A 13642-nucleotide genomic window follows, 5' to 3' on the forward strand; every position below is an offset into this window, starting at 1 on the left:
AAGGACCTAAGAGCCAAGCCCCTCCTACGAGGCACCACGAACTCACCCAAACAACCAAGTGTCTGCAACACGTCAGACCTCACCTAGATACCTTCCCTCTGTGCAAGAGATCCGTGGGCAGAGGAGACAGAAGGTTCCAGTCCTCTTAGGACGTCGGTATCCTAATAGAATGTCCCATGGCAGTGTGCAAAAACAAATGGGTCAAAAGTGGCCACTATCATGACAAAGTACAAAGAAGAAAGGGGGTGTCTGCAGGGACATGGGGGCCTGCCATCTAAAATTGCGGTGTGGCCAACAAACTCTGGGTGAGTTTCCGGGGCCTGTGTCTTTCAATCTAGTTAAAAAATGAAACAAGGGCCAGGTGTGGAGACACGAGCCTTGAATCCTAGGTGGGGCTCTGCGAGTTCCAGACCCACTCTTTACTGAGACCCTGACTCTCAAAATAAAAAACCCAAACACCAAAACCCAAAACCCCAAAACCAAACCAAACCAGCCACAAACCTCAGCAAGAGAAAGGAAGAAGAGCTGGTGCCATTTCAAAAAATAAAAGTTAAAAACTGTGTTTCAGACTTAGGAGCTAACGGCCAAGGTGTGACTTTTCCAACTGATGTCCCCTCCAGAGACCCCAGGGGTCACACTCTTGAGGCTATGATACTAAAATTAGGCTAAATACTAAATAATTACTAAAATCTGATGTTCCCTTTCCTCTGGTATTTTGTTCCTTCTCACAGGAAGGAAAGAACCCTCCCTCGCCTCATCAGCAGAATCAAGTGTCTAAACAGCGGCCAGGAGGAATGTGGTTTCTTATCTTTATGTTCCAGAATTGTAACTGGTTTCTGGAAGGTGGCTGGCCCGGGCCACAGAACAGGGTCCCCACAGGGATGGTGATGATCCCGCTAGGTCAACAGTATGACTGACTAACGCCAACACTGAAAGCACTACATCAAGGGGAAAGAAAAACGTTCAAAATTGGGGCAGGAACTCAGCCTGCATGTCCTGCCCATGCAGGAGGTAGAAGCTGGCAGAATCTGGTATCTGACTCTCCAAGGACTTCACTTGACAAGGCCCCTGAAGGTGAAGAGGGTTGTACAGGTTTTAAGTCTGGCAACAAGATGCATCTAAAACTAAATTTTCTGAAGACTCCATCCACTAGCCTTGGAACAACCGTCTAGCCCCGGCAGAGGCCTGGGGAATCTTCACACCCAACGACAGCCTGGAGCTTCTGGCACTAGTGGGTCAAAGTCAGGTGCTACTGCAAGCACCTAAACGCCACCATCAGGTCTTGCTCTCACAGAAACCACACTTTGTAAGTGGCCAGAAATGGTACCTCAGGCTCCCAAGCCAGGCAAGCCACTGTGACCCTCTAGAACTACCCGTGACTGGGTAGCCTGCCTTCAGTCCCCAAGCACCCAGATGGTCTGAACATGGCTTCTGCCTCCTATGCCCCAAGAAGCCTTGAGACACTAAGGGACATCTTCTTCTACCGTTAGCACTCGCTGGCAGTGAGAGTGCGTGGGGGGGGGGGGGGATGGCCTCTAAGCCTCTGGCTTCTCCGAGGCTCTCTCTCATGTCCCTGCTCTAGGTCTGAATGAATGGCCAAACCTCTCTCATGACTATCTTCCTCTGGGGCCTTCATGGTGGGAAGTGGCTACCCATACACCCCTACCTTGGAACACGTTACATCGGGGTCCAAGAGTCCTACGGGGGGCGGGGCAGTGAGAGAGCTCATTAGGTAGTCATATAAAGGTAGGGGAGAAGGTTGAACCCTGACCTCTCCACATGCGCAATGGCACATGCACCCACACACATGTACACACAGCAGTTCGAGTCTGAGGAGAGTCTCCCCAGCCACCACCCCCTCGACTCTGCCTTTAGTCTGCCAGGCAAGCCTTCCTTACGCATCTTCCTCTCAGATATAAATCAGTGGCGAGGCTTTTGTATCTTGTATGTTTTCTCCATATAAGGTAGGAAAAAAAGAGGGGAGAGAGGGAGAGAGAGAGAGAGAGAGAGAGAGAGAGTGAGTATAGGGAGTAGAGGTAGGAGTCAGGTGACAGCCAGAGCAACCCACAAGAGGAGTGATTTCCTAAGAACCCTCTCAGAGCATCCAGTGCAGGTGAAGGACCCAGCCACAGGAAAGGCAACTTTGCTGTGCCCAGAGCCCAAAGGGGGAATTTTAGCTTGGAGAAGCCAGAGGCTTGGAGGCGCCTTCCTGGAAATATGTCTTTAATTCCCCCTAGCCAGGAATCTTCTTCCGAAACAGCCCCTCATTCCAAATTCTGTTCGGGCTCCAGAAGTTTATGACTAGTGTCCTGGCTGCTCATAACCCTGGGCTGAAGAGCGCCAGAGTTCTGGTCCCTCTACAGTCTCCTTTAATTACAAACATTTTAGCTAACGAGCCTGCTGCCGGGCCCAGCTGGTTCTGGGGCGCAGGGATTTTGAAGTGTGGACTCCACTTAGCCGCCATTTAAGCAGAGCCAATTAGCTCGGCCCTTTGACTCCGCTGTGCCTGACCTAACCTGACTGCCACTTCTTCCGGTGGCTTTGAAATAGCAGGCCTAAGTGCACACGTGCGCCCACATTTGGCAGCCGCTCTGAAGCGGCCTCTGATCACAGCCAACATCAAAAGCCTGGTCTGTAAGATAAGACAATATTTGAAGTTCACTAGGACAAACTCCCCCGTGTCAGACCAACCCCCCCCCCCCCCACGTAAGATATGAGGAAACAAAAATAGTAAGTAAAATAACAACCGCCACCTACTCGGTGGAATGGAGAAAAGTCATCTTGTGTTTATGTAGAGGACGCACAGACCAGGCGACAGTCAAACGCAGCCAATCCCGATGTCAGGAACAGCTCCCCACAAACAGGCAGGGCGGAGAAGCCTGGTGCCCTTGTCTGGGGGCCTTGAACTTGGGCACAAAGCACAGCTGCTCCCAGACTCCTCCTTCCTAAACCTGGCACTTGGTACCCCTTTCGTCTGGCCTGGTCCCACCTTCCCAGGACTCAGGTTTAGGATTTTGCTGGAAGTCTGGCAGTTAACTTTCAAGGGAGGGGGGCTAAAAATCAGAGCCATTTGTTCCAGGAATGCAGGTTTCAGAGTAACAAGCTCATAAAATGGCCTTTTTTGGGGGGGGGGGCTAAAATGGAGACTTGACACCCCCACCAGCCCCCAGCCCCCAGCCATCTTTAAGAGGGATTTTTACTTAGTGGCTAAAGAGAAGTCAGCACAACACAGGGCTCTGGGAGGTGGCCTGTCTGCTCTGCACACCCAGGGCCGGGTCGGGCGAGGCATGCAGGTCCCAGGGAGAACCAAGGTCTGACCAGCCCCGCCCATCTCCTACCCAGGCCTCATGCAAAGACCCAGGGGACTTAATTGGTTCTGTCGCAAATGAGATGATTGCTTTCCTGGACGTGTGTCTAATGAACTCCAACCTTCTGGAGTCTATTGAAAGCTGCCTCTGACCCCCTCCCCACATACACACACCCCTCATCCCTGTCCCCTCCCAACTCGCAGAGGGGCAGCCCGCCCTGCTCCCCAGCCCCTCGGCCCCCAGCGGCCCACGCAGGCCATTGTGAGGAGGAGAAGCAGCCAGGCCTCTTTTCAGTGCCTGATGGGGAGCTCCTATTCACTTGTTCAAGCACATTTCAAAGGGGCTGCTACCCTCTTATCCCCGCTAAGCCTCCCTCCAGGAACAATGCGCTGAAAGCGATTCAGCTTCGCACCCCCCCCCCCAACACACACACTTTATTTCTCACTTGGCGTTCTCATCTGCACAAGGCCCACCATTGGCAGAGCTCTGAAGGGGGTGGGGGCTGGGGGGTCTAATCCCAGCCCTGGGAATCCCGGGTGACCGCCCAACACAGGGTGGATCACACGCACCAAGGGCTGGCTGGCCAGAAAGCGCTTCACACCACTCCAAGCCAAGTCTGCTTAGCAGGAGTCTGGGGGATCACCCTGGGGGTGAGGGGAGGGGAGGACCACCCTATTCCTGGCAGCTGAATGGGAGCTGGATACCCACAGGAGCCTCGGACGCACAACAAGTCCCAGAAGTGGGCTCTTGTTGGCGGAGGCCCCTCGCCACACCCCCAAAGGCGGCTCCAGATAATTCCCAGAAGCCTGTGGAGGAAGCCAACTGCCCTCTTAGTCTTAGCCATGCACGAGTGGATGCATCTGTGAAGAGGAATCCGACGAAATGCCCACTTGTCTGGGCTGCTACCTCAGACCCGCAAACTCCAAGTCTCACAATCTGGTTTACTCGACATCTACCCACCAGGACATGACATCCTGTTACAAGGCCAGAGAACAGGCCAGCAGGGGCCTGAGAGGAAAAGCTACCAAGTGACAGGTTGTTGTCCCCTTTCCTCGACTGACCCTTTTTCGGCCCCATGCTCCCTAGAGTCTGTCTGTGCCTGGCAACTCTTCCTGGGCCTCAAAGTAGTTTCCCCATATTTAAGTCCATCCATAAGTGCTTTAAGTAAAATGGGAGCAGAGGTCTGGAGAGACGGCTCAGTGGTTTAGAGCACTGACTGCTCTTCCAAAGGTCCTGAGTTCAAATCCCAGCAACCACATGGTGGCTCACAACCATCTGTAATGAGATGCCCTCTTCTGGTGTGTCTGAAGACAGCTACAATGTACTTACATATAATAATAAATAAATCTTCTTTTTAAAAAAAAAGAAAGAAAGAAATGGGAAGCAGAGTCTTGTTTAAATGAGATTGAGGGCTGGGTTTAGGATTATGGTCCAGCATTGCGGGACATCAGAGCCTGGGTGTGAATGAACTCCGGTACCTAACTATGGTGCCAGCACTAAGGAGATGGAGCAGATGGATCAGATATTCATGGACATCTCTGGCTACACAATGAATTCAAGACCAGCCTGGGCTATGTGAGGCCTTTCCATCCTGGGCAAGGATTAAAGGAAGAAGAATGAATAAGGAAGATTCTGGTATGTGTGTTACAAGGGGGGGGAATCTTCCCTCAACTCAGAAAACAAAGCATTATGATTCATGATCAACAAGAAGAAAAACGGAAAGAGGTTGAAAGGCCTCAAAGGCAACTGGTTCCACTAACGTCTCATGGTGACCATGGAAGGTGCGGAAGGTGCGGCGGGGCAGGCACCATATTCAGCCTGGGCCTGAGTTCCGCCTCTGCCATGGCTAGGGGCTCGCGATGCTACTTCCTGCTTGCTTGTGGCTGGGCTGTCGGCAGCGGTCACTGCCTACCTGGCTGGCTGGGTCCTGTGAGGTCAAATAGAAACAAGTATGGGACCACACCCAAGTTATCTCATCATGAACCCAGAATAACACCTCAGTGAGGAGGACTGAAACTCAGCCAAGGACCAGGAAGCAGGCCAAAAATAGTCTCTAAGAAATCTAAACAGAAGCCCCACGGTCTTACGTAGAGGGCACCGGACTGGGGAGTCACTCAGTGCCTTCATTCAGTCCTGGCTTGCTCTTATTTTACATGTGGCGATGAGGCTCCCACACGCTCCACAACCACTGTGTCTGGAAGGAGCGATGATTCCTAGAGGCCGAGCCCAGCCATGCGAGCCAAACAGGACAGCAGCAGAGAGATGGGAGCAGTAAACGCGGGACCCAGGCCCTACAAACCTCACAGCCGGAGACCTACAGAACAGCACGAAAACCCACCTGATGCTAACTTGTCGGACCATCAAGCAAACTAGGGCCAGACATGGGAGCATGTGTATGCCTCTAATCTCAGCACTTAGGAGGCAGAGTGCTGTGAGTTCCAGGCCAGCCTGGCCTACACAGTGAGTTCCAGTCTCAACAAAAAACAAAACAAAACGACAACTAAACAAAATTATTCTATTAAAGAATAATCTGAGTCTCTGGGAGTTCTTTGAGGGGGGGTGAGGTGGGGGACACTGGAGAGGTGGCTTGTCCCTCAGGAGTACTTGTTGCTCTTGCAGAGGACCTGGGTTAGGCTCTCAGCACCCACACGGTGGTTCACAATCATCCCTAACTCCTGTCCCTGGGGATCTGGCGCCCTCTTCTGACATCCGTGAGCACTGGGCACACATATAGTATACATACATACATACATACATGCATGTATACATGCATACATACATACATACATGCATATATACATGCATACATACATACATACAAGTAAAACGCTCATATACATAAGATGAATAAATAAGAAGGATTCCCCCTACCCCATGTGGACAGTTAGAGAGCTCAGCCAATTATGAAAATGGAACTGGCTCCCTGAAACCTTTCATTCCTGGTGGATAAATGATGTGCACCGTACTCTCACTAATCCCAAAATGGCATTCTTTCATTAAACTTCAACTGGGGCCAGAGAGAGGGCTCAGCAGTTAAGAGCACTGGCTGCTCTTCCGGAGGACCTGGGTTTAATTCCCAGCACCCACATGGCGGCTCACAACTGTCTGTAACTCCAGCCAGTCCCAGGGGACCTGACGCCCTCGAACAGACACACATGCAAGGCACAACACCAATGCACACACGTAAGAGAGTAAGTTATTTTAAATAGATTAAGTCCAACATTTTTTCCCCTAAAGAATATCTGTCATTTTACTGACAGGGAAAACTGAAATAGCGCATTCAAAGTTGATGGTGGGGGTGGGGGTGGGGGTGGGGTTAAGACATTGGAGTCAAGAGCCCCAAACTAACCTCCCCCACTTTTCCAACCGGTCCTGTGCGGCCAGCCAGGCTATATGAGACACCAGCCAACAGAAGCCAGATAGTTTCAAACTTTCGGAGAACAGACCGTTCAGTTTTAAGAAGCTAAAATGAGCAAAGTCTAAGAAAGTGTCCCAGAACTTAACAGCGCAAGCTTAATGGGCTGTCTTTCAAGGTCATCCGCTCAGCAAGAGCAATCCTGATCTAAAATGCCTGCTGGAGGAAAACCTTCAAAGGGCTTTCTGAAATACCAACTCTCAATTGGGTGCTGGGTGAGAAAAGCCTTTGGGGAGTTTGGGCCATGCCAAATTCTACCCTGACTTTCCTGACTCAAACACCAAAGGGCGGCCAGAAAGAGGGCATCCAGACCACTACACCTCAGACTCCACTCTGAGACTCACAGAAAGCTGGCGCTGTCTAGCCATAGATCTGACTTCACTTCAAATGACCCACAAACTCAAAGCATGACCTTGCCTGACAGTCTACTGACCTCATCGGACCACTTCAATGGCTTGGATTGCTTTAAAAATATATATCAAAGCCATCTGTTGGCCCTTTAAGGGTCTGAGATCAGACAGACGGTCCTGCGAAGGGCCCCTTCCTCGGGTCCCAGCATCTGCCACAGACTTGGGACTTCATCAACAGAGGCTGAGTGATGTCACTGAAACACACACACATGTAGGCAGACTGGACATGCCTTAGGAGAGGTCTGGCTTTCTGCTTCCCTGCCTTTAATGGCCTCTCAAAAGGCCCAAACAAAGCGAAACCCTTATAATAAGGTCCTGTGTTCCACCTGCTGGTGTGGCAGCGGACGTACTTGGGTTTCGGGATCAGCACAAGCAGAAAATCCACTTAAATCCAGACACTCACCTTAGCCTTCCATTATATACTCCGGTTTCCCCGAGGGAAGACACCACCCCAGCTGTCCCTCCAGGCTCTCACTGAACCCACCCCGGCCACCGTACGCGCCATGACACTCTTCACCAGCATCATGCCCAGGAACCAAAGGCCACTCACGGAGACTCACAGGTTCTGCAAAGGCTGGTGAGGATGGATGGCACCCCTCCCCCGCTCCCCAGGCTGGTGAGGATGGATGGCACCCCTCCCCCGCTCCCCAGGCTGGTGAGGATGGATGGCACCCCTCCCCCGCTCCCCAGGCTGGTGAGGATGGATGGCACCCCTCCCCCGCTCCCCAGGGCATCGCACCCCCAGCCCCATGTGAAGGGAACACCGGACACTTACACGCTACTGTCCGTCATGGACATAGAGTCGTCGGTCAGCGCGTCGCTGGACAACTCGCTGTCATTGGCGCTGGTGGCTGGTGCAAAGACATAGCCGGAACCTACGTGATAAGGGTTAGCTGGGTCGCTTCTCTTGAAAGACCTGTGGGAAAAGTACAAGAGGACAGTGGTCACTGATCCCCACATCTGGTCTGTGCCAACGTGCCGTCCAGGCCCAGTTGCAAGCCTGGGGAGATGGCCCCAATGAGAAGATTGTTAGGCCCCGACTCTCCCTGGAGAGGAGGTGGGCTGGGTCCCCCCGACCCTCAGGAGCCGGGGGTCCTCCAGAGCTGTGTTGCAGAGGCTGCCAGGGAATGCTACCAACTTCTAAATGCTCACACACAGAGTGGCAGGAACCGACTGCAGTGGGCCTGGAGACTAGGAGTGTGTTCTGGGACTGGGGTAAGCTGGAAGAAGCCAGTACACTGCTCTCTCTCTCTCTCTCTCTCTCTCTCTCTCTCTCTCTCTCTCTCTCTCTCTCTCTCTCTCTGTCTCCTGGTCACTGCATCCAAGCCAATTCTCCAGCTCAGGAACATCTGAGGTATCCTAACTCCCGTATCTGAGATGATCTGCCAGCCCAGTCCAGAAATGCTAAAGCCCAGCGGCCTGGGCGAGTCTTCCCCTTGGAGCCAGGCCTACAGTCAGCCAGAGGGATGGTACCTATGCCCAGGGGTCCAGTGGCAGCCATGGCGCTGGGCCTGCAGTGCCCTTCCCCCCACAACGGCGCCAGGACTGAAATGAGCAGCTGTGTCAAAGACAGGCCCCAGCCCCTCCTCCAGGGGTCTCCAGCCCCTTTGTCTTAGTGGCCTGTGGGTCCCCATTTCCCTCTCTTGATCTCCTCCCAGAACAACCAGTGTGCCTGTCTCCTGCTGGGCTGCATTCCACTTGTGTCACCGCTGAGAACTTCTGTTAGGGGGAGGAGAGACAGGTCAGCCGGCTGCAGGAAGGATCCCTTCCAGGGGTCAGTCAGCCTGAAGTTGCAGGAGGCTTCATTTACCCAGCCCCTGGCATAGTCCTCCTGGGGCTCAGGGATCAGTTGGCAACAGACGTGAAAGGGAGCAGGGAAAAAAACTCCAAAGGGAGACACACTCCATCAGCCCACAGCAGCTGCTCTGTAAAGATAGCTGTGGGGCTGGCAGAGGAGAGAGACCTAGGAAAGGTCATGGTCAGCCATGAGCTCTTGTTCACCAAGTTCCTGTCCTTGTACTGTGCTGCTGGTCTCCATAATGTCAGGGGTTGCCATAAGGGAGGAGGTATTTGGGTGTTGCTGAAAGCCTATCAGATCACAAGCATTCTCTCAGGCAGAAGGCACAGGGTCCAGTGCCCATTTTCCAGATAAGAACCCTTAGAGGTGCCAAGCACACAGTAGCCACTCTGCAGAACAGGAACTAGTAGGCCCAAATGGACTGTGCTCTTGCTTGGTCTCTCTCTGCCCATCACAAGATGCATTAGAAAGTTCTAGAATTTAGAATCCAAGGCAGGGTTTGAAGAGGGTGGTTTCTAGCAAGGCTAGCTGGAAATGGCCCCTGTGACGAAGGGAACCAGGTGCATCGTGTCAGATGAACAGGAAGCTGAGATGACTCGGGGCACTCAGAATATAGCGGGGCAGGGAAGATAGCAGCAGAGTTCTCTCCAGAATAAGAAGAAAGCAGGTGACTCTAACCAGCTAGGCTAAAACTAGTTATACTAGTTAAGACTGGTACAAGGGCCAAGCAGGCCGGTTTGGTTAAGGCCCAGAGTCTATCCTAACAGGACGGAGAGGGGCCAGGAGTCTGGGGGACAGTATCGTGGACAGCAGTTACTAGCAGCACTCGGGGCCTAGGAGAGTCGTGGCTGGAAAGGAGAGCACGTAAAGAAGCCTGGGTGTGGCCTGCTGCCCACTCTGGGGAGGCTCTCAATGGGGCCAGTAGAACTAGAAAAGAATATGGGAGAGTAGAGTTTCTGCTCTACCTGGATCCCCGAGTCTCTCACCCAATGTCCTCTACTCTGAAATGCTGACAAGAACCACGTGACCTGAGGTGGGGGGACCTCCTGGCTCCCCTGGCAGGGAGGGCTACACCGTAGTCACATGACAGCTGCTGCCCATCATCTGGAATGTCCAGAGCCATCCTGTGAGGGGCCCAACAGAGCCAAACATCAGAATCAACTGAGGAGAGACCCACTGAGAGAGGACATGTGGTTCAGAAACAGAATGCCGAGAAGTGCAAACCAGGGGCACCACACGTGAACTGCAGCTCTAAACTGCCCCTAGGCCACTGCTGCGGCTCTATTGCTGAGGGCAGGACACTTGTCACCTCCTAATTCTTTTTAGTGAGAACTTAAGACTGCTAAGACTCCCTACCTGTTCCTCACCAGCATGTCCTCACTCTGGAGTTCCCAGGCAACCAAGACAGCGAACACAGGATGGAGGGCACAGGGGGCAGAGACAGCTGAGGGGTGGCCAGTGGTGGTAGGCTCTTGGCTATTGCCTCTAGAGGCTCAGCAGGGAGCAACAGCCACCACATGGGGTGAGAGGGCACAGAGACTGGCCAAGTCTTTCTTTAAAGCAGCCTGGAGTCCCCTGCTGGGGTGAGCCTGTCACAGTGACTACCACAGGGTCCGTCCCCTCCCTGGGAATCCAGTGGTACCTATAGTCTGCACACTCATGATACCGTGCAGAAGTCAGGGGCCTAGAGCTGACGCTGGCTTAGCTAATGGGGGCAGGACACAGCTCCCCTAGGGGCTAAAAAAAAAGAACAGTTCATAGACACTTGCCTTGCAGCTACTAAAGGCAAGGGCATTGAAATGGGGATGGGGAGAGGGGATGAGTACCCTAGTCGTGCTCCCAGTACCCCACTGCCAGCAAGAATGGAGAGATGGTGTGTCCCCAAACCACTCCTCCTTTCAAAGCTGTAGCATTTGGCATGTATCACGGCTGCAAGCGTGTCCTGAGCCCCCCAGAATGTGTGCTCTGTGGGGGTACAACCTGTCTTCACACGTAAAAGCAAGCAGGGGTGGCCCCGTGGCAGGAGCTCCTTCCAAGGCCTGTATCCATCAAATGGGGTTGCTGAAAAGGTTTTCAAGATCAAAACAGCGAAAGCGGGCCCTGAATAGCCTTCAAACACCTTCCTCCCTTGGCCTTGCTATCTTGGTGGTATTAACACAGCAGCACCTCAGGTCTAAGACTTATATTCCTGCCTCTGTGAGGGGAAAATTACTCAATAGAAATTCCTTCCTCGCCATCGCAACAAAAAAGATGCCCAAGTCAAACCCTGAGGGTGTGTGCGTGTGTGTCTGTGTCTGTGGGCACGCGCGCGCGAGAGAGCACACCCCTTTCACACATGGCTCCCAAAATAAACTTGTCTCCCTCCACTTCCAAAATAGAGGGCTACTGTGTGATCAGTCATTAAAAATGGAATACGCTGCTCTTAACTCTGTTGACTGCAATGAAGTACTTGGATTTTCCTACAACCATAACAAGACAGACAGAGAAAGGGGCGGGGCGGTGGGGAGACACAGCAGAGACTCAGCTCTTAAGCGCTCCAAACTTTCTCCAAAGTGCCACGTAATTTTAAGAAAAGTGGATTAAAGCTGTTTTCTTGTGATTACTTAAAAAGGGGGTGGAGACTGGACCCCCCTAAAGTGTACCCAGAGGCTTTGCCGATTTCAGGAGGGTTGTGCTTCCAAATGTGCAGGGTCTCTGCCTTCCTGCAGAGCTCCAAGGTTTGGGGTACACCCTGTGTGGGCCGTGCAACCACTGGCCACTCTGCCATTGAGCTGACAAGTTAACAGTACCTCATTGCTTCTGAGGGAAGGAAGTGTGTCTGCCCTGTCGCTAGGCCGGTTTGTACCTCTTGAGGAAATGCTGGGCCCACTTGTGCTCCTCCCCAGCTTTGGAGAGCCAAATAGAACCCGCCAGGGGGCCTCCTTCTGAGGACCCTCACCCAAGAGAACAAGAGGACCCACTTCTGAGGCTGAGGTTAGGGTTTTCCATGAGAGCCTCTGACATTTTACTGTCAGGTCAAGACCCTCTTCAACTAGCATTCTGGGAGGCAGGATGGAGGGACTGGTGGACAGCGAGGGGTCAGTGTCTTCTGTAACCAAGCAAAGCTTGCTGACTGTATTCTAGCCAGCTGCGTTCCCTGGTGTTCCGTCCTCTAATTACTGACCACTGCTCTCGGCATAGCTCTCCAGTGGCATCATTTTCTTTGATAATTGAAGCCAAACTTGATTCCAATGGCCTCTCACAAAAAAAAAAAAAAAAAAAAAAAAAAAAAAAAAAAAAAAAAGGCATGGGCCTCATCAGCAGAGTTCTTTCAGAGAACAGAAAGAACTTGCAGCCGGCACAGGACAGTCTGCTGGGCCCCTGGGATTTTAAGCCAGGCCAGAGCAGAGGGTCCGAGGGGAGGCAGATGAACCCTGGGCAGAGAGGGGTGCACGCAGGGAGCTTTCTCAGTTCAATTCTGTATCCTCCCTCACAGCCCTGGCTCTAACACACCTCAACACTGGGGGGGAGGGGGAGTGCTGTTTATGTGAGGGGTTAGGACGCACGCTCCCACCACCAGGTCACTTGTGCCCACAGTTATTTATAGAGACCATCAAGAGCCCGGCCAGCACACTCAACCACGCACAAACCAGAGCCCTGCCCTCCAGGGGTAATTTCTGCTCTTCCGTCCCAACTATTTATATTAAACCCGACACCAAATCGGTAAGGGTACAAACAAGTCGTTAAAACCTTAGGCTCCTGTGCGTGCCCATATAAACACAGGGCTCGGAGGGCTAGCCGGTGCCTTGGGCACCCAGTGGCCAGGACCGTGAGCAGCTGAGGCAGACCGCTGCCCCTCAGCGGGTTCAAGCTGTTTCATTCACTTTACTGGTAACTTCCTCAGCCTGACTCCAGCAGGCTGAGTGAGCTGTGAATAGAGGGGAGGGGAGGGGAGGGGAAGGGAAGGCAGGGCAGGGGAGGGGAGGGGAAAGACCCAAAGCTCAACTGTAAGAGGGGGGCTGGTCCCTGTGTTCCAGGAATATGCTGAAAGGCAGAGTTTTAAAAGTTCAAAAAAGTAGAGAAAGCGCTCCTTGGGGGGGGGGGGGGCAGCGCCTCTAAAATATTATAATGAAGAATGGGCTAAAAATCCCTCAGCGTTGCCATTCAAAACAGCTATGTGCTAACCTTGCTGCCCTTTTTGGAGACCCACTTATTATCGTTAATTATACTAATTATAACACTTAACATCTTTTCAGAATGTTTCCCTTTACAAAAAGCCTTTCATGTTTATTATTTTGATCCTAAGAACGACCTTAGGACCCAGACGGGAGACGGTGCCCACCTACCTTACAGATGGGGGGGTGAAGGAGGAGAAAGCTCAGCCAAGCAATGCTAGGGCGGGGCTGGAACTTTCGGAGACGCTGCACTAGGTGGAGAGCTTACTTGCTTGTTAAAGAGAAGTGAGGGCCATCTGGGCGTGTCCAGGTAAATATTTCATTCCAACGGAACAGCGGGAGAGCGCACAGCCTGATCTAGTGTGGAAGCTAACGGGGTCACTCCACTTATCAATGGCCTGCTCGGTCCCCAGTCCGGAAGACACTGCTCCCAGATCTCAAGTGCTTTGCAAACGTAACATTGGTTATATACTAAGGACGCCTGCCAAAGCTGCGCCTGGGCTGCCCACCCTCGAGGAGGCGTCTGAGCAGAGTCTTGCCTAGAGAGCGCTCGCTCT

The 13642-nt window shown here is 52.6% G+C and overlaps 1 protein-coding gene across 3 annotated transcripts in view; it reads right to left on the bottom strand.

Moving 5' to 3' along the window:
* The window catches only part of Axin2 (axin 2), a 31382-nt gene that overhangs the window by 12314 nt on the left and 5426 nt on the right, over positions 1 to 13642 (bottom strand). For all 3 annotated transcript variants that reach the window (XM_052196213.1, XM_052196212.1, XM_052196214.1), the window contains exon 3: positions 7909 to 8049. In XM_052196213.1, coding sequence (XP_052052173.1) covers positions 7909 to 8049 — 141 coding nt within the window. The remainder of the gene's footprint in view (positions 1 to 7908; positions 8050 to 13642) is intronic.

The sequence above is a fragment of the Apodemus sylvaticus genome, chromosome 10, assembly GCF_947179515.1.
Source record: "Apodemus sylvaticus chromosome 10, mApoSyl1.1, whole genome shotgun sequence".
In the NCBI taxonomy this organism is placed as follows: Eukaryota; Metazoa; Chordata; class Mammalia; order Rodentia; family Muridae; genus Apodemus; species Apodemus sylvaticus.